This window comes from Pithys albifrons, chromosome 6 (assembly GCF_047495875.1).
Source record: "Pithys albifrons albifrons isolate INPA30051 chromosome 6, PitAlb_v1, whole genome shotgun sequence".
In the NCBI taxonomy this organism is placed as follows: Eukaryota; Metazoa; Chordata; class Aves; order Passeriformes; family Thamnophilidae; genus Pithys; species Pithys albifrons.
This window is the reverse complement of record NC_092463.1, coordinates 31834510-31862332: the sequence shown is the minus strand read 5'-3', so window position 1 is coordinate 31862332 and position 27823 is coordinate 31834510. Positions and strand designations below refer to the sequence as shown.

At 37.0% G+C, this 27823-nt stretch overlaps 1 protein-coding gene across 9 annotated transcripts in view; it reads left to right on the top strand.

Annotated features, from left to right (window-relative positions):
- The window catches only part of MEIS2 (Meis homeobox 2), a 172031-nt gene that overhangs the window by 11635 nt on the left and 132573 nt on the right, over window positions 1-27823 (top strand). For all 9 annotated transcript variants that reach the window (XR_011698047.1, XM_071558043.1, XM_071558041.1 and 6 more), the window contains one exon: window positions 5276-5390. Coding sequence is in view for 8 of the 9 variants with exons in the window: in XM_071558043.1 (XP_071414144.1) it covers window positions 5276-5390 (115 nt within the window). In the remaining variant the exon portion in view is untranslated. The remainder of the gene's footprint in view (window positions 1-5275; window positions 5391-27823) is intronic.

Sequence of the window (27823 nt, the reverse complement as noted above, 5' to 3'; positions counted from 1 at the left end):
CATGTATGAGTTCAGTCTTAATTAGAAAATACAAAGCACACAGTTTTCAGAATGCTGCCACATTCTAGGAGGGTCAAAAATTCCTCCCGACGCTTTCCTCAAATGCAAAATGAAGGGTTAAAACTTGTACATATATACACAAATATCTGATAGATTGCAATGCCTTGTGTTTTGTTTAAATTGTGTAATTTTGGTACAAAAAATCATATTAAGTATGCATCTGTAGAAAAATAAATCTCAGTAATACCTGGAAGAGTCTTTTTTAGAAAACATATGTATTGTGTCAAATTAGAGTTTTTCATGGCTCATTTGCCTACTGAAAGTTTTTTCACATATTATTATTAATGCATTCCACATGGTCTCTAAGATACCATTCTGAACTTTACATACACCAAATATAGTCAGACACAGATGCACATGCAGAAACACATGTGCATGTATGTGAGACGTTTCCATGTCCTGCAAAGTCTATCATCTTTTTATATATAGTGGTCCCTAGATACAGGTTTTGGGGGTATCAGCCATATCAGTCATTCCACTGTGTTTACAAGTGTTACTTGTAAGAACAAGGTGAGCAAGATTTGGCTTGTATTTGGGGATGATAATGACATCTGTGTCAAGTAGTTCAGCTCAGATTTGCTTTTGCAAAATTAATTTACCCAACTTTTGTGTCCAACCACATTCACAAAGAATAAGCTCTATAGCCATTATAGTTTCTTTTATGAAAGCATGTTGTATTTTATTTGATTCTTCAAGATTAATGATTTTGTCCATTTCATCCAATAAAATTATGTTGGAGCCTGATTCTGTCACAGTTGTATACTTAAAACTTCAGCTAACATCTGTGAGACAAATCCTTCTCAGCTTACTTACATGGGCATCAGCCGACCTGGTTGATTTTACTTCCCAGTTATAAATAAGAAGCAAATTCCTTATGGTTAATTGAGTCTTTAATATCACCATAGCAAGCAGTGTGAGATCAGAATCAGCCATAGCTATACTCAAAAAAAGGTAGCCAGACTTTGCCCAGTGGTAATTTTGGGCACACAAAGAATTGTGATTTATCAGAAGATGATCCTATATAAAATTTCTCTGTTACAACATCTCTGTTCAAGAAATCCTGTAGCAAGTAAACACTCTTCTGATTTCCAGTAGATTTTAAGCATCAACAAAAGAGTAATGTGTCAGATTGGCTTTGTGTGCCAGGAGACTCTTGTCCTTTCTATTGCTCTTTTCTAGGTTTAGCATAATTCAATGGTGGTGCTAAATAATTTTTTTTAAACTTTCAAGGGAAAAAACACTGGTAAAATTGTGTTTTCTAGGGAAGGCCGTGTGTGTAAATGAGAAACAGTGGATAGCAGTGGAGTGATCTCCTGTGGCCCTGATAGTACAAGCTTTCCCCATATTGTCTCCTGCTTTTATATTAATTACAACTTGCATTATCAGCTGCAAGTCTGTAGCCCTGCAAATAGAAAATATTGCCCCTGGAGACATAGCTTCTTGTATCTATTTTCCATCTCCTTCTATTGTGCTCTACTCGGTATTCACTGCTTTTCTCCTAGTAACACTGCTCTTTAACACAATTAGGTAAGAGCAAGAGGAGTACCATATTTGACTCCCAATTATTAAAACTACTGGGAATAGATACATGTGTACTGTTCACTTTCTATGGTATCTGGCATTAGTTTAGGTCATATGTGTGTGAAATTTTTATAGTATGCATGCATACACAAACACAGGCAATTGCATTTTGGCAGGCATCATCCACACTCTTCAATGTGTTTCTGCAAAGTATATTGCTAAACTTGAAAGAAGAAACAAGAAGCCATGCTAGCAGTTTGTGTAATTTATCTAAAGCTATCTGTTTGATATCTGTTTTCATTTTTTACCCAGTATGACAACTTACTGCAAATCTCATTGAAACTAACAGAAAAATTGCAACAAATAGTAACGGGCATTAGGATCTCTTCGGGTAGCTAAACTGTATTGATAAAGTGTTTCCAGTGAAAACACATTTTAGAAGGGTCACTTGCTCCCCCCCTCCTTTTCTTCGTCTTTTTTTTTTTCTGTGAAGACATGCATAAAATAACTGTTTATGATTAGTCATTTGGCCAAGAAGTTTTTTGTGGGGGACACAAGATTGGAAAGAGTCTAGGGGAGAAAAAGAGTAATTCACTGACATGTAACAATGATCTTGGTCCAGAGGAAAAGAATGCTGCCTTTTTATGAGTCTGTAAACTCCATCCCTAGAATTATTTGTCATTTTTTATAACATTAAAGCCTAGCTATTGCCCTTCCTTTCAAATTTCCCCAACATTCTACTGTCATATCTAGTAAATATCTTATCTTTTATTTTCTGTCCTTCAACAAAATTCTGCCAAATTGCTTCCTCAAGAAAACTGTGTAACAAGAAATACATTGAATTCCCAATCAATACGGTCTGCCTTTCAAAAATGGGATCTACAAACTGAGGTCAAGAACAACTCAGCCTGGTAGAGACAGCAAGTGTTTTCACCTGTGGGAAGTCTCATTCAGTTATGTTTTTGAAACAGAAAGACTGGACTAGCTTTTGAAATATTGCATTATAGGTTTTGGATGATGTTTTCCTTAAAATGTAGCTGAGCTGTTACCAGTTAATTATTGTAATTTTCATACATGTGATAAGGAGCTCCAACAGCAGCCAAAGTAGGAAAGCCTGGAGTACACAAAATTAGCATAACTCACAAAACTGAAAAGTTTAGCCTAGGTGAACATGTTGCAATTATTACATTTTCTAAAGGAAGGTTCCAGCATGATGTTGTTGAAGAGCTAAACTCATGCTATGCTATTGTTTCTTTCCTTTTTCATGTATTTCTTCTAGCTCTTTATCTGATTACCATCCGGCAAACAGCTGACGCTAAGAGGCTGCAGAGGGCTGAAGAGCTCCTGTCTGCTGTTTGCCTTCAGCTTGAAGCTATTTGAGTGGCTTCCTAACTCGGAGATAAAAAGAGAAGCTCATAGGCACAATTGTGTTTTAATCCAGGCTGTAAAGAAACTTGCTCAGTTTTTGCATTTTATTTCCATCCGCACTTTTTGCTAACCTTATTTTCAACTTTTTCTGATTTTTAATAACAAGTGGGTTGCGTCAGCTTTCAAGACTTCTCATCTTTCTTTCTGTGTGACTCTGTAAAATTATGGTAAAGTTTGGTAATTTTTTGTTTGTTTGTTTGTTTTCTTGTTGTTTTTCATGAAATTGGGGAGATTGCAGTATTAGTAGTGATTTCTGAGACTTAATAAATACAATAACCTCAATGAATAAAAAATATTATGGTTTGGTGACTTTTTTTCCTGTTGTAATTCTGAGTGAGAAAAAATAGATCAGTCTTCTAGGTTTTGGAGGGGGTGGTGATTTTGTGCCCTAAGTGTGGTTGTACTGTGTTATGCTGACAGGTCAGGCAGATTTCAGATCCTGATCTGTCTTCTGATTTTACTCATATCTTTCTGCCATGGGACCACATACATGCACGTCCTCGTGTGTGTCTAAGGTGAAGGGAATTTGGATCCTTCTTACTCTTTGGTCACATGAACCCTTAGTGGGAACCTTTTGAAGTCATGGGCTCTTTCCTTTGTCTATGCTGCGATCAGGGTCAGGCCCATCAGATTTATGTTACTGGGTATTGTAGCGAGCCGTTATTTGGCAGTTCTATTCTGCCTTGCTATAGAGCATGTGGTACTAATCAGTACTAGGAGATTACTTTGAGATGTTTCCGTATAGATTTTAGGACTTGGTCCCAATCACGCTTACACTGTATTTTACAGTGAGTAAATAAGTTGATTTTGTTGGTTTTATTCCTACTACACGTTGGGGTAGATGATGTCAGGATCAGTCCTGCTCAAAGAATTTATCCCATCTTGTCACTTGCTGTCTTCAGGTTTTCCTGAGGCTTTAACAGTCCAGTGTTATTTCATAATGCGTATTTAAACCACAGTGAAACCTAAAAAGTGTTTGTTATTTGTTTATTTGTTTTTGAGGGGGTTTTATTGTTTGTTTTGTTGTTGAATTATTGTAATGCACTCTATTTAAGTTGTCACATACAGGTGACAAGTAATGCAGGTCCTGCCCCTTGTCTGATCTGTTTCATGTGTTCTTGCTCTCCTTTTCTGCCAGAGGAAATTCCATCTCTTGCCTGACTTCATGTGGTGCTGATAAAGCTCTTCCTGTACAGTAGAATTCCTGTTTTCCTTTAAGCAACAGCAGGGTATTGGGAATGATCAGGAAAGGGGAGGAGGACAGGAGGAGAATACACTCAACAAAGTAGCACTAAACTGTAACATTAACTTTTCCTCACTTACCCTTTTAAATAGCAGTTCCTCTCTCCTGGAAAGACAATACCCAATAAATTAGAAAGTGTGCTTGCATTATATGACTAAAGTACAGTAGTTGAGGTTTTACTTAGCCAAGTTTTGCAAACTTTGTATGTCTGTCTTCCGTGTTCCCTTTTGTAATGTTTTATGCATAGTAATGTAGAAAGAATTACATAAAAATCACTATACATGTTATTTTATATAATCACCTGATGGTTATTCTTGACAATTCTTTTAAGCTAACTTTTAGAGAGATAATTCTAGAAAGTCTCTTGAAATGTGTCATATCAAGGTGGTGATTGGGTTGGGGGGGAATGAGGAAGCATCTTTCCCAGTATATAACGGCTTTGAATCGGTTGGAAGATTTCCCAATATTTAAATGGGTGACAGAGAGGTGAGGGAGTAAGGACATGCTCCTCTCCCGTGTGTCTTCTCTTGTACCTCTTGAAACAGTTTACCTCCTCTTCTCCCCTGGCAGTTCTGGCCAGTCTAGTAAAACAAAGTGTAGGAAGATAGTTTGCATACCAGCTATCCGGATCCTGAACACCTAGTATCATAAACTGTGCAGGTCGATGCTCTTTATCCTCCACTGCCCTGTAGAGCTCATTAAGAACTTAATTTTTTTCCTCTCCTGAAGTATTATTCTGCAGTACTATTCAAACAATTAAATCCAGACAACCCTTTGGAAAGTTTGAAAAAGAAAAAAAAAATTAGTCCTGTGTTTTAACAAATAAATCTTTGTATCCCCTCTGCTTGTCTTTGCTGAAGAATTATTATACTGTGCAAACAGTATTGGTGTTTGGCACATTTCACAAATGCTAATGTGTATACTTCCCCCCCTCCCTCTCCTCTTCTCCCGGTTTTCTTTCTGTTCTTCATTTGCTATTGGAATGGGAACCGTGGAAAAAAATCCTTGGCACTCTGACACCAGAATCCTTCATCTTGGAGAGACCACGATGATGCAACCTCAACGCACTCGGCAGGCACACCAGGGCCCTCCAGCGGGGGCCACGCTTCCCAGAGTGGAGACAACAGCAGCGAGCAAGGTAAAAGGTCAAACTTTTTCCCTGTGCAAAGTAGGCATGACTAAAATAACTCCAGCTTTTTTCGTTATATCAGTGCATCTGCCTTAGAGTAAACATGGAGTGGCAGACTTGCAGTATAATCAGCTGTAACTTAGGGAGATGGTATTTCCTTTTCTTAACCTGCTTAGCTGCATTTTATTATTATTTCAAAGTGAAATATCTAATCTTCAAACAAGCTTTGTAATAACAATTGATTAGTTCTGCCAATTCCTTTACAAATTTGGTTATCTACAGTTTATTTTTGTGTGGTGTAAGTAAATATAATGACAGACATATTCTCCAGCTGCAGTGCAGTTGCTTGGGTTTAACCAGTAGTTTTAGCTAGGGAAGAGACTTTTATATGAAGTCATGAAGCTGATAAGTTATATGAAAGAGGAGCAAAACCTGAATTGGACAGAAAAGTGTTTCTTGCAATGTTTGCTTGTACAGACTTGTTTCTGCTTCTGAAAATCTGGATTTGAATGGTAAACAGAGACAAACCTGAGGTGCAAAACTGCCACGGTATCTATACAGTGAAACCTTCTCAAGGGTTCAGGAAGTTTGATTATTATTTCAGGGCTTTTTGTTTTATTTACTACTGCACCTTATGTGTGGTCACCTGCATCCATGCCGACTGAGTGTAAAAGACTGTCATTCTGTTATGATAGTGTTTTACATTACTCATTAGAAGAATAAGTGATTCCAGAAGGTGTAAGATCAAGCCTTCAATGCTAAAAGTTGGGTAACCATAGTCTGCTGTCACTCTTGGATCTTGACTCAGAGGGGTTTTGTTTTGCTTGTTTGTTTGTTTGTTTGTTTTTTAAGACCAAAGTATAAGGTGGACACCATACTTGTTTTTCTTGGTAAACATGGTAAGATTTTGCTAGAGAGAGATATTACCTTTATAAAGTCTTATGATATGGTCTTGCCATGAAATGTTTCTTGTGCATCTGCAGTATTTTGCCTCTATGTTTTCCCCCACGTGCCCAGCAGAGCCAACTGACAGGGCTGACATCCAACTAGCCATGTGGGATCCCGAAACTGGAGAGAGGAGAAGCCTTCAGGGCTAGAGCTGCTGTGATTAGTCTCATGTTGTGGACTACTTCCCACCATTGATATTTGCCACACTTAGGTGGCAGAGCAGATATGTGATTGTATGTCTGTCACATGGCCCACTGCTTGGCACAGAGCTAGATCCCCTCGTCTGTCTCACGATCTGGTGTTGTACCCGTTGTGATTCTAAGAACTTGCAAACTTTGTTTCTGGTAGAGTGGTTTGGTTTTGTCTCCTATTTGTAATCTTATTGCTGATATAAAGCAGTCATGGCACAGGGTGCAATCCAACTCCAACATGAGTCACAAAGATTCTTTTCTGTGGAATTGGATTGAACCTGCACAAGACCCAGCATGAACCATTACAGCTTCAGCAGCTAATGATGAAAGGGAGACCTTGACTGCTGAATAGCATATTGGTGTTTATTAGTTGGCCATAATAGCTATTTATGTCTATTAGCTGTCCATATGCTTTACTACTGATCAAATATTTACATGGTATATTGTGGCTAAGATGCTTGGTGTAGCAGATGATCTTTTGCATGCTTAAAATTTATGCCTTTGAGTGATCTGCCACAGCATCTTCATTCCATCCCTAGATAGGAAATTTCCTCACACCTGCATCTCCACTCTACCTCAGTAACCCTTTAGAAATCAGAAAAGTTCCTTCGTTGAGCCATTCTTGATGTAAAGAAATCCCTTGTATCAATATCCTGGGATCTTGCATTTCACTAGTCTGTTCCCTTGTCATGTAACTCAAGGGGCTTGGGAAATGTTGCTAAGCATTAGAAAAAGCAGTTGATGATGACTATACCAACTTTCCATTGGAAACGGAGGTTTCTGCTAATATGTATGACTTCAACAAACCTGTTAGACTCATTTCTGCAGAAGGGGAACAACCACTGAAGTTCCAAAGCAGTCACTAGTGCTGTCCAGTCTAGCAAGGTAAAACATTGCTAGCATGCTTCCTTTTGTGCTCAGTTGGGCCTTTTAAAAGGAAGCAGACGTCCAGTGGCAAATGACCATTCTACTCAGCTGCTGGCAGCTGAAAGATGATTCTACCAACAAAATTCCCATTGGAGATGACTCTGGATTGCTCTTCTTCTCTCAGTCCTGGGAAAGACTAAAGAGAGGAAGGTCTGTCTTGAATTTTCCTTATTCTTCCTTGAAAGGGTCAGGGATTACCTCATAATTCATGAACTGGTAGTGAGTTGGTCCCAGGCAATGCCAAGATGGGTAAATGCCCTCTTGAGCTAATCTGGTGCAGTTATTTGGGTCAGCTTGGTTTCCCTGCAGTTTTGTCAAGAGCTTCCACAAATGCTGCTTCAAGTATTCCACTTGCCCCAAAGGATTTCATGGAAATGGGAGCTCATTAGAGAGTCTTGTGTTACATTAGCAAATTACAGCCTTCTGCATTAAGGCCTGGTGGCAGTAGAGATTGATTCATGCTAAAGTCAATCTCTTCTGGCTTTTGAGAGGACTCTTTCCAGGGGTCTCTGCTTTTGCCTTAAGTCTATGATGTGCAGCTTGTGGCTGGTTTTTTTTCCCTTTTATTATTGTTTTATTTTATTTTGGAGGTCAGAGATGAGATGGAAAGGAATTATGTAAGTGATGCTACTTTTGCAGACTTTCTCTGTATGAGGTAGATCTGTTTATTACCGGGAAGAATCCATCCGTAATACATAAAGTTTGAACCAAATAAAAAAGGTGTAGTCATTTTGTCTGTTTATGGAGGACAGTCTCCTCATGACAGTCTATGACTGCTTTTTGGCCTCAAAATGGTTAATCTAGTCCATGTTTGGTATTATTAGAAACATGCTGGTATTGAAAGAGTTAAGGAAAGGGCCTTCAGGCAGTAAATGTTGAAAGATTATCCTAATTTTATTAGTGGTGAGCGTCTATGTTGTTCTTAACATGTCACCTCACTTGTTCAACAGAAAACTAAGCTATACAACATATTGATCATCTGGCAAACCAAAGTATTAGTGATCTGTAATCCACCAAGCATTTATTGACTTTATCCCAGTTCAGATTCACAAATGCAAATCAATTCTGCGTAATACTGCTTTAGAGATTAGAAGTTATGCAGTAGGTCTGATCATCTTTCCCCCTTCTCTGGAAAGGGGAAGAGTTAAATGTATCCATCCAATAATAAAAGTAAAGCATTCTAAACATCTTACAAAGGAGAAAAAGGAGAAGCTGATTTAATGGTCTAATGAGGCCATCTTCCAGAGACTTGTTTTGTGTAGGGCTTGCTTTGACCTTTCGCTTTGCTCAGGAGCCCAACGCTTCATTTTTCACATTCTTGCAATTACGTTAACGCTTCAAGCATTTCTGACTCCAAGTCAGCTAGCAACACCAGGCATAACTCAACACTGTGAGTTTTTCTCCTCTCTGTAGATTCATTAACAGGTCACCGGGGTCCCAACTGAAATTTAAAACTGACTGGTTCTGTTGGGTTAGCTGAGTTATAGCAAGGGAGATGGTAGGAAAGGGAGTGAGAGAAGGGGAGGGGAGAGAGAAGACCCTGGGGTTTTTGCCAGGGAATATATGTGTAAAAACTCTAAGTGGAAGATTAAAAGGTGTGTAGCTTTATCATCCACCCTTTTCTTTGGAGAGGAAAAAACACATTTGAAAGTCTTCTGGGGTACTGTGTTTTCTTTATTCTTTGTGAAACAAAGCGCAAACAGCCACTGCCTTTACATAAAAGGCTAAATGACTTCTGGAATTTGGCATCAGTTTGTACCACAGTGATGGATATGATTATCCCAGACTTTAATTCCTATTTAATTTTTTTATGGGATATTGCAAATAATGAATATGGCAGATTATGCATGAAAACTGGGAAATAAATCTTTTTAAGGTTTAAAAACACGTGGTCTACAGGAAAGTACCCAGGAATAATTTCTGTTTCATATTTTATGGTATCAGGATTATATACCTGATTTGTCGTATTCAAAGTTTGGTCACTCAAAGGGCCTGATCCAGTCAAGTCAGATGGAGGCTGTCTTCCTTCAGGACCTTTCAGGATGTCCAACATCTTTTTAGGATTAGACCTGGGTGACAAACTTGATCATAAGTGAGAAGCCAGACACAATAAACTTCTTATACCTTATAGAGCAGTAAAAATATAAATGAATGTCATACCTATTTTGCTTTACCCATGTGAGTGACTAGTTTATTGGTGTGTGGTTTTTTTGGCTTGGTGACATTTTTTTATGTGACTACTTGTGCTAAATGGTTTGGCCCTTTATAAATAATGTCTGAGGCTACTCTCTAGGGCAGATCTCAAAGTAGTTTTAAAGCACTTCTGTGCCAGTTTGGTTTGTCCCACAAATCTATCCACAATAGCTTTCTTTGGCAAAGATTCCTAATCTGATTCAGGGCAAAGTCAGCTAAGATACTAGCTGAAATTACACACTGATCACAGGTGAAATCTCTGGATTGATGTTTGTTGGAAAAATTAGGTAGTATAATTTTTTATTCAGCATATACAATCTTGTAATAACAATAGTATCAAATTTGTTTAAAAACTAGCTGACAAAGCCCAAAGGCTTATCCTAGTATTGGAAACTCTAGTAGAACTACATAAATCTTTGAACCAAACTGCAGTAGTCAGAAAAAGGAGAGGAATATGTTGTTGTTAGTAATAATTTAAAAATAACATATTCATGCAAAGTCTTTGGAAGCTAATCCAAAAGCTAATTCTACAACTTTTTTCTTAATTCTGTAAATATGGTAAACCTGCTGAAGCTAGTATGCATATTCATCATAAGGATCCAAAACATATTTTTCCTTTGCATTTTTACCTATAATGCTATAGGGCATGGTTTTGTTGGAAGAGAGATGTCTTCTGTAAGAAAGAAAATTCCTGATAGAAAGGCTCAAACATCCCAACTGTGAAAAATCAAACTTGCTAATAAATAATGCTTCACTGGAGATGCATTATTTCAGAAGGCACAGCTCGTATAAAGGTGAACAGTATGAAGTATGAAAAACTCTTAAAGAACAATGACTTTTTTGAGCTGAGAAAGATACAGGAAGTGAGTAGCCCTTATTAATTCATCTTTTTCTTTCAAGTTTGAAGGGCCTGTCCTTGTGTTGATATGTATGAGTAATTCCCATTAATGGTGATGGGAGTTACGCATGTGCACTGACAGAAGAATAGACCCCTTAGTGTTCAAAGCACATGAAATTTACATTTTTTCCATTGCTGTAATTGAGATGTTGACAAATTGGAGAATATTGATGAGCCTTTGTTTTAAGTATTTCTTGCCAAGTTTGCTTTATTTTTTCATGGTTTGAACAATGGTGTGGGTTCAGCAGCAATGAATAATAAGGGTAGAGTAAAGATAACTTTGTATTTCAATATTTTGATGTGCCAATATGAAATAAATTCTTAGGCAAATGGAATATGTTGTTTTAATCATTAGCTATGCATGAAATAAAAATTGATGTTGACATCTTTGCTGTAAAATCGTTGTAATGGGGCCTTCCTTACAATTCATTTTTGTAAAATTCATTTTGTACATTTTGCAGCAATTGAACAATCCTTGCACTGTGAATAGGCAGAATTCCCAGAAATACTGAGACAGTTGGCCCAGTAACTGCTGAGCTCACACTGCACACCACATGAACATTAACCATGATAATGCCAGAACCAGCTTAGCTAAATATAGTCAAATTTTAGTATTCTTCCATCCTTTCTTTCTGTGTACTGCTTAAACAAATACTTCTTTTTTCAGTTTTTGTTTGATTGCTGGAGTCAGCAAACATTTATGACCCTACCCACTATTCAATAAGTAACATTAAAATTTCTTAGGGAATCTTCCCTGGACTATACAGTTTTCTAATAATCAGGCTGATAGCAACTGCAGATTCCTCACCTTTTATTAAATTAAAGCTTGAGTGTGTGTGTGGTTGTTTAAAATACTATATTTATATATATAAGTTTCTTGCCTCACTCTTATATTTTAATCCATGCAGGTTTGTATATTTAGATGTAGATAAAAGTCTATATACACATTAGAAAACATTTACTTCCATATTTGTAGTAAGTTGTGCTGGGGTTTCAAATGCAGCCTAGTAAAACTCTGTCAATGGAATGTTTTCATAGTGCCAGTAATCTCTTTAAAATAACCCTAAATACAATATGACAGATGCCATCTGGAATAGTCTTTTGCTAGTTGCTTTCAACTTTTATTTTTTCCTACAGCTAAGTTCATCTAAAACTGGTCACTTACTGTTATGGAAAACATAGTGAACTCTTTCCTCCACTTTTGCGTGTGAATGTTTGGAGAAAATAACCACGTAATTTTACTTAGAAGATTGTTACTGTTGAGAGGTTTGCCTCTGACTACATGTTTCTGGGTATTTTTAATTGTGTGTATATGTGAGTATATATATTTATTTATGTGTTTGTATTTCAAAATAAAAAAAAGGTAGGATTCCCCCTTAGGCCATTCTTTCCATCTCAGATTCTACTCAGCCTAATCCAATTTGCCTCCAAATGTTAGATAACATCCCATTTGCCAAATTATAATTGTATGTTTGTTACAATATTAATGGTTTCATCATGCAACATATTCAAATAACAGTAGCAAGAGCTTAAATGTCTTCCTGTGTTGTTACAGACTAATTTCTTCCTATATATACCAATTTATTTGAAAGATCTAGTGTTGGAATCTCTGGATTTTTTTTAACTTAGTTGTGTAAAGGGATGTCTCCTGATGCCTGTTAGAGTTTAATTTAGAGTAGTAATTAAACTTGAATACTGCCTCATAAACAAAAGATAAACAATAAACCAGCCACGTTCCCTGCTGTTTCATAGCTTTCTTTCCCAGATGTTTTAGCCTGATAATTTTTACACAGTGAACTACCTAGCATGGAGTGCTATGGACAGAGGTCAAAGCCTAGCTCTTTGTAATGGTTTTATAAAAACTTTTCATTAACAAAATACTACAGGGTTCCCTTCGTGTAGCTGATAAAATTGTCAGATACCAAAGAACATTCATTAATTGACTTTTTAATTTTCTCCCTCTTGTTTAGTAAGATGGCACTAATTAAAAAAAAAAACAAAAACAAACCAACCCATAAACTTCCTTTTAACTGTTGATGACCAAGGAATGTTGATTTTTTTTTAATATGAGAATGCCTGAACATTACACTGGAATCCTCTCCATCATCCTTAAAAAATAAAAATGCCCTTGCAGGAGCTGCTTTCTCCATGTTGATCCTAAGCAACTACGGAAATGTTCACAGTGGAAGGCTTTTAATTTTTCAAACTGCTCCTCAGGCTGCCGAAGCTTTTGTGTCCATCTCTGGACCGCTCCTCTGCCAGCCATGATCTTTCTAATTGCCAGGTACTGGTAGGCCGTTCAGCTGCAGAAGCCATGTTATTTTCACTGGGTGGGGTAATTACTGAAAGCTGAGAATAGCTGCACTAAAGACACAGGGATACTTTCATGATCCCATTAGCATAAGAGAGGGTAAATTATTCATGCCAAGTGAGGATTCTATGGGGAAAAGTATAGTTAATGCACATAGTTTTTAAATGTATCCCTTTCTGCTCTGAGACTAAATTCTTGTTGGATTCAGTTCTCAGACATTTATGGGAAAGCTCTAGTGGCATGTTAGATGCAGTTCATCTCTCTCTGTTTGCAGCACTCTCAATAGACACCATCTGGCACAGATCCAAAAGGTGATTAAACAAAATGATCAGCTCTTGTTGCTGTGTTACATGTCCAATACTCTGGATTAAAAAACATGACCCACAACAGTCAGCTAACATAATTTTTTTTTCCTCCTCTTTCCCATTCCGCTTTAAGAATTCAGATGGTCCACAAATGTCTATGCCATCTTTGTGTCCTTATGGCCCATAATCATGAACAGGTTGTGCAAATGGCTCTTTCTGTAACACGGTCTGTTCCAGCAGCATAGAAACATTTCATATTAATTGGGTCAGTCTAATGTTCATAATGACATGGGGAAAAATTACCCAAATGTGTTCCTATAGTAAACACTTAAAATGTGCCTTTCTCCGATTAGAAAGTGAAATTAGACTTCAGGCTCATGTAGATGATTTATTTCTTAGGACAGAGGAAAATCAAAGCATGACACTGTCATCTGCTTAAAGTAGTTTAAAGCTCCTTCTAACCAAATAAAAAAAAAAAGGAGGGGGAGGGGTGAGCTGTGGTTTAACACCACAATCAGGGAATGAATTTACAGTGCTATTCAGAAGAGTACTCCCTTATCATAAACAAGCTGATAATCACACTGAATCTAACTCCCAATTAGCTCTTTCTTTGCTCAGAGAGATCAGTGTACATGTCCTCCTTAAGCCGTGATATGTTGCTGTTGAGTCAGACAGAAATGTTTGTATACCTTATGTCACATTTGGAATGTAAGAATTAATACAATATAGTTACCAGAAAATCCAACTAATCAGCAAGGTAATTTTTCAAACAACTGTGTTCAAGGCTTGAATTAAGGTAAAAATGCCAAGACTGTGAGGAGAGGACATATGTATCTTATCTTTTTGGGGTTGCATCAAATGCCAAGTACTAGTGTAAATTTAACAGAAACCAGACATTGTTGGAAAGTAATTAAAGAAATATTGAAATTAAACCTACCATATGAGTGAAATATTTGTAGGCCCATTTTTTGCATGCATAACAATTTGCATGGAATTGAACAGTATTTCTTTCTCTTTTACTTCTTGAGTTGTAATTTGTTAAACAAGACAGAGGAATCACCTCTCTGTATTCACCCATAGGACTGGAGGGATCTGCTTCATGCTGAGGATGTTTATAGTCCAAAATCAGTATGTTTATTTAGAGGAGAAATTTATTTAAAAAAAAAAAAGACAAGTGAAAGTCTTCAAATCTATGCCAAGAAAAATCAAATTCCACTTTTGAAAGCTTAAAAGATCCACTGTGGCTGTCGGTTCCCCTTACTGTACAAGGTTGTTGTGGTTTAACCTCAGCTGGCAGCTCAGCCCCACACTGCCATTTACTCATTCCCTGCAGCCAGTGAGATGGGAGAGAGAATCCAAAGACCAAAAGTAAGAAATCTCATGGGTTGAGATAAAGATAGTTTAATAGGTAAAGCAAAACAAGGGATTCATTCAGCATTTCCCCTCAGAAGGCAGTTCAGCCATGTCAAGAGAAGAGATGCCCCATCATGCATAAGGATGACTTGGGGCAACAGTTGCCATCACTTTGAGCATCTTCCCTTTCCTCATTATTTCCACAGCTCTATGTGCTGAGAATGGTGCCAAGTGGTGGGGTATACCCCTTTGGTCATTTGGGGTCATCAGTCCTGGCTGTGTCCACTCCCAAGTTCTTGTCCACCCTCAACCTTGATGCTGTGCAAGTGCTACTCAGCAACAAAAATCATGCCTGTGTTATCAACATTGTTTCCAGCAGAGCTCAAAACATAGCCCCACACTAGCCACTGTGAAGAAAATTAACTAGCTCAGATAGAACCAACACAAAGGTGAAAGCCATAGGTAAAAGGCACTGACATGTTTGGAGTGCTCGGAACAGGAGGGTAGACTGCCCCTGCTCAGGGCAGCCTGGCAAATGAAAGGGACACCCTTATGAGGTTTAGGGCTATTACAGGGGAATTCATGTTTTGTTATCATGCTGATTTTAAATTGATTTTTGCAGTACAGTACTTGTTGAAGGCCCTCTAAAGCATCAAACACTGGATTATGGCACTATATATTGTAGTGTGCTGGCCTATTGTCTTAGTGCCTTGTCTTTGCCTGAGAAGAGGAGTGCTAACCATTCCGTGACTGGTCCAGCTTCTGAGCAGCTTCTCTGTCTGGGGAAGCAGAACAGGTGAAAATTTGACAGCTGTGTTTTGCTGGCTCTGAATGTGATTTGATGCCTTTGTTTATAGTTATGAATTTTCAAAATATTCTGATTTGAATTACTGTAAAATGTTGCTTTTAATTTATAAAATCACTTCTCATCTAAGTAACTTATTGCAGGGTACTAATAAACCCAAATATGGTGTCTAAATATTCTTTCTTAGTGTACTTTCTAGTAACAGATACTAGATGTTGTTAAAGCTGGAGCTGAGGTTGTAGGAAGATTTGTATGGGCTAAAGTGCATAATATCTCCTATTTTCTACCTTCCTATTTCTTCACGTAAGCTATTGTGTCACTCAGGCTTGTCATTCACTAAAAAAATCAAGCTATCTACATGCAAGTCTTTATAAGCAGAGGATTTTTAAAATTAGACAAGTGTCTATAGATTAGGAATCTCATCTTCAAATAAATGCTTACCATTTTAACCAGTGGTTTCTACTGCTTTGTGTAAATCTCCGTGCATGCAGTAGAAGATATAAATTAGTATTTAAAAATGTTTACAGCAATACCAAAGTACACTTGAAAACACAGGTAGAAACTTATATTTGCAACTTTCTGTTGTTATGTGAGCTATAAAAATGCAGTGTAGAAGTAAAAATAGGACAATACAGAGAAATAGTGAGGGCCACCTTAACTACCTCACTACCTGCATGTATGATCCAAATGTTTGGTGACTGAGAAGACATCTGTTGTTTTGGTGGCCTCCCTGTAGCTTCTCAGTTTGTTGACATGAAGTGAAGATATGTCTGTCTATCCAGAAACAACTAACTGAAGAACTGAATCCAATAGGACCTCATGCAAATTACATGCCCTCTCTGACATGGGTTCTTCCCCGTCTGTACAATGAGCACTAGATCCACAGATGATATGAAATGGTCGTCTGTTGTTGTGGACTGCTCTGATATTCCAGGAATGCAGGGTTATGTAGAAAATTCAAACTCATTCTTCTACTGGCCTCCCTGTATTTTCCATCAAATAAGCTCTCCATATACTGCATTTGTAAATTATTGTATTGCTTATTTAAAAACACTTCCTGTCTTTTCAACAAAGGTGAAAAATGGTGAATGAAGTAGCCTTGATTTTTTCACTTCATATTGTTTTTAATGAATGAGACTTATGAATTGTTAAATAAAGGATGACATGGATCACATCATCAGTTCTTTAGTGATGTTGCCATAAAGATGAGAAATCTAAAGTGCTGTTTCCAATGTTTAAAAAATTGTTGTATCACTATATATGTGGTTTATATTCCTTGTTTTATATTCCTTGTATATATTCCTTGTTTAGTGGTTTTGTCTTGTTTTAGTGTTTTCTCTTTCCTCATGAACAACCATAGTAATTGTAGACCAAGGAAAACTTGGATTGTCTGTTCACATTTAGGTCTCAGGGAGTCAAGGGTAATGTTGGTTTTAAACAAGATTGTGCAATGCATTGTCCTTTTCTTTTTTTCCTTCTTCTTCTTCAGGAATTCCTTAGTACTCTAGAGCTATAGAACAGGTTGTGATGCTTAGTGACCTTGCACATCAATAGCTCTGGATGTTAAACATGGACATTGATTTTTCTCATCTATGACCTGCTCTGTTGCCTATGCATTTTCAGCATATTCAAAGGCGGGGTGGCTAGGAATGAAAGCTTATGCCATCAGAACTGGAAGCAGTATCATGAATAGTCTGCTTCTTATTTAGATGTCTTTTGTTAACTATGACATAACTCATATCGGTTTGAGGGGGGAAATTAATACCATTTTATGTAGTTATCTTACAGTTGTTTATTACTGCTTTTAGTCTTAATAAGTACCAATCTGGATTTAGTAGCTTGGTTTTCTGCAGAACTTAAGAATAATATTTAAAAATGTACCAACCAAGTGTCTTGGTCACAGTTACAGAACTCATGAGAATTCTATATTTTCTTAATCAGTGGAGGACTGTCCAGAGAAGGTTTGAAGGAAGGTGGTACAAGTCAGTTAAAAGCAGTTCTTCCTTCTCAGAAGAGAGAAGAGAAAGACACTACTCACATGAGATCCTGATCCTTCTTGCATGGAATCAGTAGGAATAGCAGGGGTGTTGCTACTTTCAGAAGCACAAAGTTTGGGTCAAATACATCCAGATAAATTAAAGCAAAGGAAGATTCTCTTATCTTAAAAACAAATACATGGAAAAACACCACTGCTAGTATTTTTTGCAATTTCCATAGAAACTACTGTCATTAAGACATGTAGGATCTAAAAAAAAAAAAAAAGAGACAAAGTTCTAATGCTTCCCAATATATTTTGGAACAAAATTTCAGCATGCCCTACATTTTAGAGGACAAATATTAATAAACACTGGGCTGTTTTATTTGCACAGCAAGTTTTTGATCACTTTTTTTTTCTGGTCATTTTTAAATGTTAAATTGAGCTTCAGAAAAAAGTTAATTTGAGCTTTCAGTTCAGTCAATTTCTTGAAATGATAGAAGTTTTTAAAATCTATTGGAGAGAATAAACCTATGCAGTAAATTCAAATTTAACTTTAAGGAATCGGACTTCTTCTCTTTGATTGCACTCAATACAGTAATTCAGGTAGGTGTGGAGCTGGAGAAAGTAAATGATTCTTTGTTTTCTACTGTTACATATGGGTGGTTTATAAGTGACAGCCCAAAGCCTGACTGTTTTTACATTACTTGTGAAGCTGTCTTTACCCCAGCATAAGAAGCAAACACAGGGAAATTATCTAGTGGCAGAGTTGGCACAATGGCCCTGCTGACCCTATTCCCACCTACAGCTGGGGCAGTGAGCCCAGGAAAGAGCAAGACAAAGTGGTTTCCCCCTGCTTCACTGACTTCCCAGCTGCTCAGAGGCTGAAGTCTATGGCTAACTCCAGATGCTCAAACTTTCACTGAGTTGTGTCCTAAAATGCTGGCCTCGTAGCTCATGGAAAGAGCTCAAATTATTTTATGGATGGTTACCTTTGTACACCCTTGGCACTAGACATTACTCATGCACAGGCTAGGAATGGGGTCTTCTACTTTCTTGTGTAAACAGAGCATTTGGTATAACTGACAATGATTTGTGTAGCAGCCATGAAAGCGAGAGAGGAGAATTCAACAAATTCTCTATTAAGAAGTGATTCATATCATGAAATTTTTTACAACCCCGGCATTTAATTCTTAAATCAGAAAAGAGTGCACTTTTCCTTATAATCTTGCATTATGACCACCATATTGTGGTGAAAATTGTTTAAGCAAGTACATATGTTTAATTTTTCCTTGAGCCTCTCCACATACAGCTGTAAGTTGGTCATACCTATAAAGATAACCCCGATGTGCAGAGAGTTCAGAAGAATGAATATGGCAAACACATGTATATAATATTATTGCAGGACTTGGTGCTAAGGTTTTAATTTACAAGTGTAAAATTTGGAAACTCACATGAACCCCCTCTCTAATTTTACACTCCTGCCTAAAGAGGATGAAACATCACTTAAATAGCACAAATCAAAAATTTTCAGCTTGGAGCTTCTTTTCTAATTCCTCCCACCTTAGATTTACCACTTGCTGATGGTTTTCCATTCTGTGGAACCCCTGACCCTGTACATCTGTTAAAGGGGATAGATAGTTCAGAATGAACATAACCTCCTACTCAGTAGGACTACAGTATTCTCTTAGCTCCCACTAGATGCTTGAACAAGCAGAGGGCTTAAGTGAAATCCTTTAGCTGAGCCAAAATCTGTTCTTATTTAGGGACTAATCCAAAGCCTGTTAAATCAACAGAAAGAGACTTTGGTTGACTTCAGTGAGCTTTGGATCGGGCCCTTCCTTGATAATACATCTGAAATCAATGGATGTACATTAGGCTTCTGCCAGTGGAAAAAAAAAAAAGAAAAGGGGAGAGGGTTTGTCCTTTATTTGTACAGTACCTAACATATTGAGGTCCTGGTGCTCAAACAGTGGCCCAAGTGCTTCACTGAGACAACATTAATTTTGACTTGATTACATTGCTTGGTGTTCATGGGTTTCAATTCATTTGAGTACATAATTCAGTTGTTTAAAACAACCATATATGCTGTGCACCCACCTCATGCCCAAACACTATTTTTGTTTGCTAATGTTTTATATAGACAAATTTTTTGCAAAAAGTAAAAAGGGATGGTGCCAGTTTTGTTGTTGGGGTTTTTTAAAATTTTTATGCTATCAGATTGTTAAGAAATCTGTTTTGAATGAAAAATACTTAGTCCATAGAATATGTAAAACCCAATGAACATAACTTTTCCTGTTTGTTTCCCACATTTAGAAAATTATTAATGTCCATTAATTATTAAAGCCAAAAGGCTGTCGCCTTTTTATTTCTTCATTAATATCTTTTTATTTCTCAGTGTTAAGATGGAATCCAAATTATAATTTGCCATTTTTCAAAGATTTTGGAATAATTAGCATTATGGAGATGGCAAATATTTTTAGGAAAGAAATGACAAAGGATTAAAATTCCTATGTATATTTCAGCATAGACTTTCCATTTTGAGAAGTGCCTACAGCAGAACCTCAGTCTGGAAAAGGCTATTACATTGCCTTACTTTGTATATAGAATACCTGTCACTGAAATGAAGAGACTCACGGTGGGGTTAATATTGGCCATCTCAGCCTTTGTAAGATTTGTTTTCAATTAATACTTTTGCTCTAGGCATAAACTACAAATATTTTCTCTAAAAATAAAGTCACTAAGCTTTGTCTCCAGCTTATTAGTTTTCATGTTCTTCTGAGTCCATGCACTTAAGATTAATTTTGTATATTCAGACAACATACTTTGTGGAAAAACGATGTGAAAATGTATTTGAGTAAGTAATATTTCTGGTTCATAACTCTTTTTTCGGTGGTAAATATCTTTCTAGATGCAAAGTGTTAAACTTAATTAATGTTTTGTTTTAATAGACTTAGCTTTATTCAGAAGTGTTTTATCCTTTTTTTGTAAAACCGTAGATTCCATAAGTTTATAATATTACAAAATTAAATTTAGATTTAGAGGTTACCAAAATGCTTAATGCATATAGATGTCTTTCATTTTAGAGAAACAGGAATAGGCCTATCTGTGCTACCATCTCATAGGACTTAAAATTTTACTTGTTCTGTTCTTTGCTTGTGCAAGGATTTTAAAAAGAGGAAAATTACTGCAGTGTTCATACTCCAGTCCAAGAGGGACATAATGATGCAGTTTTCCAGTAAAAAAAAAGACATAACAAAAACTATATTAGTGTTGAATATTTCTTATATTTTAATTGCTTATAGATTTTACTGTTTTCTTTCGGTTTTATAAGACCATATCTGAATTTCCCTATAGTTCACAAACTTACTTTAGACATTGTTAATAGGCAAGCACCTTCCATGGATCTATTCTTCTTTTTTCTCTCAGAATAATGAAATTCATCCTACCTTATCTATGAAACACTTTCATTTATCTGTGAATCGGTTATCTTAATATTTCCTTGAGTTAGATGTAATTAACAGTTCATATTCCCAGCTCTGAGCATAGTTCAGCATAAAGTTCTGTGTAGGAGCAAGGCTTTCTGAAAGAAGGGCTTTACTGATTATTTTTTTAAGACTTTTGATTCATGTTATTAATCTATAACTCAGGCTCAGGTAATTTTTTTTTAGTTGTTTTGTTTCCTCTTCTGAATCTGAATTTGTGCAGGCCTTTCTAATCTGGTAATTCATCAGTGATGTTCAGGGTTTGGTTTCAAACCCCTCTCTGCTTTCTTGTAAACTAATCCTACAGTACTAGGACCACCAAAGAGAATGTCATTTCAGCTAGAAGTCCACACTGTCAGAATTCAGTTTTACTGTATGCCAATTAACCCTCATTTAAGCTCTTCCAAATGGCTATCAATCTGGTTTGTTTAAAACAAATAAGCTGTCCTTTTATTTTAGAACTAGTAAAGAATTTTAGTAAAGAAATTTTCTGCATTCTAACTGACTTCATTGATGTGAATGTAAAATACACAATAGGTCAAATTCTGACTTCAGTGGGAGTTGATGGGAGAGCACAGACTGTACATCTGAAAGCAGAATTGATTCAGTCTTGGTGTGTCTGAGATCTTTATACAGTTTGTCTTCATATCATCAGTCAGTACAGATTTGAGTGTGTTTCTCATGTTATTTTCATGACTGCCTAACGTGAGCTCAGAGGAGCTCTCATGTTCTTAGTGAGGGGTGTGTGCGCATTTTTCCCCTTGTTTATCCATATATAAACATTTTACATGCTTCCTTAGAGAATTTCCTTGTAAGGTTCAGTTATTCTTAAGAGACTAAGAACTTGTCTAGTGCACAATTTGTAAACTATGCAAAGAGCACCCTCCAGCTGAGGCAAACCCTCGAACATTCCACTTGGACCTGCCTTGCTTGCCACTCTAGTACTTTTGGATATAAAGGGTCCTAGCTCAAACTGGGACTGTAATGAGCATGATACACTCGTGCAACCAGATGACCAGTGGAGGATCCATGTATTAGTCTTAGTTTTAGTTTTCCATCAAACAGCTGCCTGTTATAGCATGATTAATTTTATTTAAGATCATTTGAGAAGGATATTGGTTTTGAACGCTAGAAAAAAAAAAAAAGAAGCATAACACCCTCTACTCTTATGCCTTCTTCATGCTTATTAGCTGCTCTTTAGTTGTCTGTCTTATTTCATTGGGGTGAGGTATAATCTCTGTGAACAAAGTGAAATTATTACAGCCAAAAGAAAGTGGAGAAAGTCAGTTACATTGTGGGCAGGAATGTTAAATTCAGGTGAAACCACGGAATTATTACTTGCATGCATTACCTTAAAACTGAGTAAAAGCTGTATCTCACATTCAGAAGAAAGACTTCATTTACACCAGGTTTCTTGTTCTTTAAATAACTGATTCAGCAGCCTTGATCCACTCATATTTTACTTTCCAGCTGCCTTTTTGTAACAGTTTATACAACTTGTTTGGAACTTCTCACTTTATATTTAGAATGCCATAGGCAGTCATTGACATTAAAAAATTTTTCTTTTTAAAGTAGTTTAGGCCTCTAACAAAGCATTGGAATATTTTCTTCTCTAAATCCTCATGTATATATTAAAAAATCAACTGTTGGTTTGTTTTCTTCCTGTCTTATATGTATTTAAGGTTATGACAATAGAAGTTCTAAGATGAGCTGCCACCCCTCCCCCCCGCCCTTTTTCTTTCTTTTTAATTTAAGTTAATATCTTTGGGGAGTATTCTCTTAGCTACATTAAGGATCCATGAAGGTGGAGGGGTTTTGTGGTGGTGTGTTCTCTGTTTGGTGGGTTTAGCTTTTTGGCGTTTGGCGTGGTTTTTTTGTTTTGTTTGTTGAGGTTTTTCTAATAGCATGGCAAAGCATAGTAGGACATAATCCTTTAAAAAGTTGATTTTGTAAAATATATAGGAAAGACAAATATTTATCAGGTTTTATTGAGTCAGCCCACACCTGTTATAAGAAGCAGATTTGCTGACAGGCTATGGCTTTTCTCATGTCCAGGGAAATCCATTGAATCTTGGCCTCCATTTAGGATTCCCTCCTCATGAGCAAATTCCCATGACCACTTTTGAAGCTTTAAAAGCTTTGGGTTTGTTTTAAAAGGCCTCTGAGCATAGACAATGTTTTCATAGGCATTTAGAAACAAAAACTTGAGCTTTTAAACCTTCAAATGTTGCTGTGGGGATTCACTTGGCTTCTCAGCAGACCAAGTCTGAGATAACACCTGCAAGAAGTGTGTGTCTGTGTGTGTGTATTTTGTGAAAATTGTGATGCACCATCTCAACTGACCCACAAATGTGACAGCAGTGTGTGTGTGCATGTAAATCTGATTGTTATGTTTTTCTGTTATTCCATTTTAAGAGCAAGCTATTAGTTTCTGTAGAATGACTGATTTAGGTAAGACAATTTCGGTTTTAGATTGTTTTAATTTCTACTCCTTCTATGCCTTCTGGTGGTCTTCAGAAGACAAATGGTGTTCAGAAGAACAGACTGTGAAAGTCCATAGTTATGTTTCATTATCTAAAACATACTGTTATTTTTGCTTCAGCCTGACTCTTTTCTTCTAACAAAGAAAACATCAGATGTACAATAAAAAGTAGTTTTCTGTAAGTGGATGGGTCATACCATACATAAACCCAGGTCTGTGGTTACTAGATGAAGAAAAATGTTCAGTGGAAATGAGTGGACAAATTGTCAGGCTGGTGAAGTAACAGAAGCACTTATTTGCACTCCTTTTTATCTCCATCTCTATGTGTCTTAAACACCTGAGGTGAAATTTTGTCAGGTTTTTGAGGGAAGGGAATTTTCAGAATTAAGGTTAAGTACTAAATGAATATATTAACGCTGCCTTTCTTCTGTCCTGTGCTGTTCTCAAAACACCTGTTAAAAACAACCAAGCACATATTTCGGATTGATGATACTAACTGGCAAACTTGGCACCAAATAACCTGCTGAAACTAAAATGTTGATGCAGAACATGTGCTTAACTTAACAGTCCATAACCCTGTTTTTCAAACACAAGTACCCACACTGAGGAAAGCTCATAAAATTAAGGTCTTTAAAGTTCATAGATTAGACCAATGAAGCTGTGGCCATTTTTAAGAATGTGCATCTTCATTGACTCCTATTAATTTAAGATGGCCAAGTGTGTAAAATAAAAGACATGAAAGCATTGAAGATTTTCTTTTTTTTTTTTGAAAGTGTGCCTTTTAGAAAGGTTCAGTGTCTAAAGGAATGAGAAGAAAAGGGATTCTTGGAGAGGCAAACATTCTGCAGCTGGGAGGAATACATATTGCAGGCAGGTATGAAAGAATCTCTCCTTGGTTTCCAAGGGTATTTAATTATTTTTAAAACATGTCATGATTAATTCTTCTAGAAATTCCCAGTATCCTTAAGATTCTATTTCTTAGGATTAGGTTGAGTAATGTGGCATATCTCTAATCGTGTTTCCCCATGTGTAACATTCCAGCCATGTCTGTCTTACTTTACTGCTAAATATATAATTTATAATCAGATAGCAGTCCTGATAAGCTTGTTTGAATCCATTCTAGAATTAAATTACTTATGTTGTATTGTGTGTGATAGCTTCAAGCTCCTTTAGAGTAACTGTCCCCAACAAAGGAGAAATCTTTGTTATACTATTCATCTGGAGACACTGGAATTTAAAAATCTGAGCTATGTTAGCAACCAGGACCTATTGTTTCTGGAGTGTTTCCTGAGAAATAAACTTTCTGCATCAGGAAAATGTGAATTTATGACAAATATGTGAATACAATTTTTCTTTTGCACTTGTACATACAGGATGTATGTTTGTTTGAAACTTTTAAATCGAAGAATTTGGAATAGGCTATATTAAGCTGAACAGAATTTTCTTAATTGAATTTTCCTCTCTGTGTAAGGTTTCTGACAAAAAACCTTACAATCTTTCATTTCACCAAATGTGTGCTTTTTTTACCTCTAAACTATATGCTTTACTGTTAGACATTTTGGGATATGTTGGTTTTATTTCTCTTTTGTGGGAGTAAACCAGAAGCATCTTCTTATGCTGAATAGCCTAACAGAAGAAGAAAATAGAATACTTTAGCTGAGAATTGGCAAAGTGGGGTCAGACTGTTTTTTTTTCTCAGTGTTCCTTACATTTTTTGATAACTGAAAACTCAGAGGAAAAAACAAGCTGTCTTTAACAAGGTAATTATTTAGAACTGCAACATGTTTATGTATCTGGATGAGAACACTGCATTCTTAGCAGTGACTGCATGAATCACATGATGCAACCTTTGACAACGGAGTGTCTGCTGAAGACTTCTGTGAAGGGTGACATTTCACCCTAAGGAAGAATGCTCTGAAGGTGGGGAATGCCACTCTCTGTCCTGGCCCACCATACACAGTGGCTGCCCACCACTGTCCTTGCACCTGCCTGGTTATGTAGTTCTTCCAGAACAAATCAGATGAGCCCAAACCAAGCAGAGACACCTGAAGAAATGTTGAAAGCCAACTTGCTTTTACTTTGGTGGGAAAGCAGAGGTTAAATCAGAGAATATCAAATAAGGATTAGACCTTTAGCCTTTAAGTAGTCTTGTTATTTAATAAAGCACCTGAAGATGGATTCCTAATATCTGATATGCTTGCCACCCCCTCAGATCCTTTATTTTTGTAAATCACTTGTTACTAGTGTTGTGTGTTGTGTGTTACCCTTCAGACACACAGGTCCGAGTTATAAGCTGTAATGTGTAGACAGAGAAGGCTCCAGCTGTTTCTTTTTCAGGTGGTGGAAAAGAAAGGGAGAAGGGTTGGGGGAGGTTGGGGAAGAAATAATAATCATGAAGTGTTAGACATGTTTTCAGACCAATGTATTTCTGATTTTCAGCGAAAAGAAAGTCCATTGTACTGGTTGTAATCTGGGAAACTTTCTGTTATTGTGCTCTCTAATTTACAAGCCTGAATCTCCTGGTACAGGTGATTCTGAAAAGCAGAATCATGTTGGTCATTGCTGCTTCTTGTAATTTGCTGCTGTGTTTGCAATGGTCATTCATGGACAGCCACCATCTTACTATTAGTCAACAAGAACCCACATCTGATTTGCTATAGGTGAAACAGTGATTTCTCATCTCAAGTGGCTGTAGTGTTTTAGTTGTGTGGTTTGGGCTTATTTGTTCTTTGAATTTTGAGTTGGGTTGATTAGTTTTAAAGTAAAAAGCCAGATAATATAAGGATATTCAGCTGGTAAAAACAAAACAGCAAATATTCTGTCCCAAAAGGTGGAGCAGTCTTGAAGAAAACAGGTTACTGTCCCCGTTCCCCTGAACATTTTTTAGTCCCACAAAATGACTGCATGCTTCAGCACAGATTTCTCTGCTAGCTGGATCCCAGGAGGCCTTGTTGAGTGCAATGCTGCTTGGCGAGTTGCAGCTGTATAAAGTGTGTGTGTGGGGAAATGTAGTTTGTATGAATTGTTCTTTACCTTGGTTTGGGTTCAGTATGGCAGCTGCACTCCGACTTTGTGTGTGACAGCACAAAGGACAGCAAAAGTGAAAAGCAAGTCAGCAAGTAGAGAGACAAAAGCAACGATCAGCTAATACAGCTCCACATGGCCTAACTAATTTATGAGAAAAAAACTGTTCTGTTCATTGGATCAGCACTCTGAGGAGGCAGGTGGAATTGTAGGAAGTTTTCATTGAGTCTCTAGAGCAACTAAGGAAGTCACTAGAGATTCTTCTCAGTTTGAACTTTATCAGGGTCTACGCTTAATCAATATGGTATTGGAAAAAGAATTAATTACTAAAGCAGAATAAAACAGCTGCATTTTAAACTAAGGATCCATCAATTCAGTAATCTTCCAGTTACAGGCTAGGTGCCGTGAGGATCATTTTGACTTCATGTAATGAGGAACTGAGGGAGTTTCCTCATGAACAGGCTGGGAATTCACATTAGCCTATTTCAGCTATTTGTCATCAGTACAACTCATTTCTTCCCTTCTGAATTACAATTTGTATTTGATATACTGTCAAACCCACAAAATTCCCATATTCATGGAACTGAAAGCATTAATGTGGAAATCATTGTCACCATGAGAAAAAGTCTTAACCTTCCTGAGCCTCTTTATTCTATAGGTTGCGGCTCGAGTGGTTTCATGCCGGACATACCTCTATTGTGTTCATTGTGAGGGTCAGGGACCTGCCTGTTGAAGAAGCAGTAATTTGAACACAGCCTGTAAATGTTTCATCTGTAATTTCCATAATGGTGAATTTCAAGGAGGGCTGGGAAGGGTTATGGGAGATGAATTAGGTTTTTAGTGAGCTCATTAGGAAGCCAAACAGAGTTTAGACAGCAAGGCGGTGAGTGTGGCTGTAATCAGTTCTGCTCGCTTTGTTCCCTGCCTCCGGGACATTTTTTGAAAACTTCATGGCAGGGACTGATGAAAATATACTGAGCAGAGGCTGCAATCTGATGGTTGACTTGTTGATTTGTAAACCTCTTAATTCATTTTTTGTTCAATTTAATCTTTTCTTTCTTAAGGAAAATTAGTTGAATGTTAGTCCTCTTTGCACTATTCACCTCTTAAATTATGCTCATTTTGAGGAGCTTGTTATGCCTGAATAAACATGAAATGACTTGGCATTTTCCCATAAGAGGCACACCCATTTTAATACCATGTATTTACCATTCCTGGAAATGTCTCATTAACTTCTGAAAATCTGTGAGCATGATATTTTTGGGCTACTGTAACACACCTCTTGGCAGTCACAGAAGGCAGTTTGGTTAATGCCTTGTAATATCCATTTTTATTCTCAACATGAAGAAAGGCTCTCTATAGAAAATTGATGCAGTTTGCTCTGCTAATTTTCATGCTCATTCCAATTAATTTAACATGACCCAGATTTTCTTCCTCGGGCTCATCCTGACTAATTAGTAAGGCAACACCTAGAACAAGTTCTGTTTAATAACATTGAAGAACACTAGTTGTGAGTGATTTTGATGCTAATAAAGATATTCACTG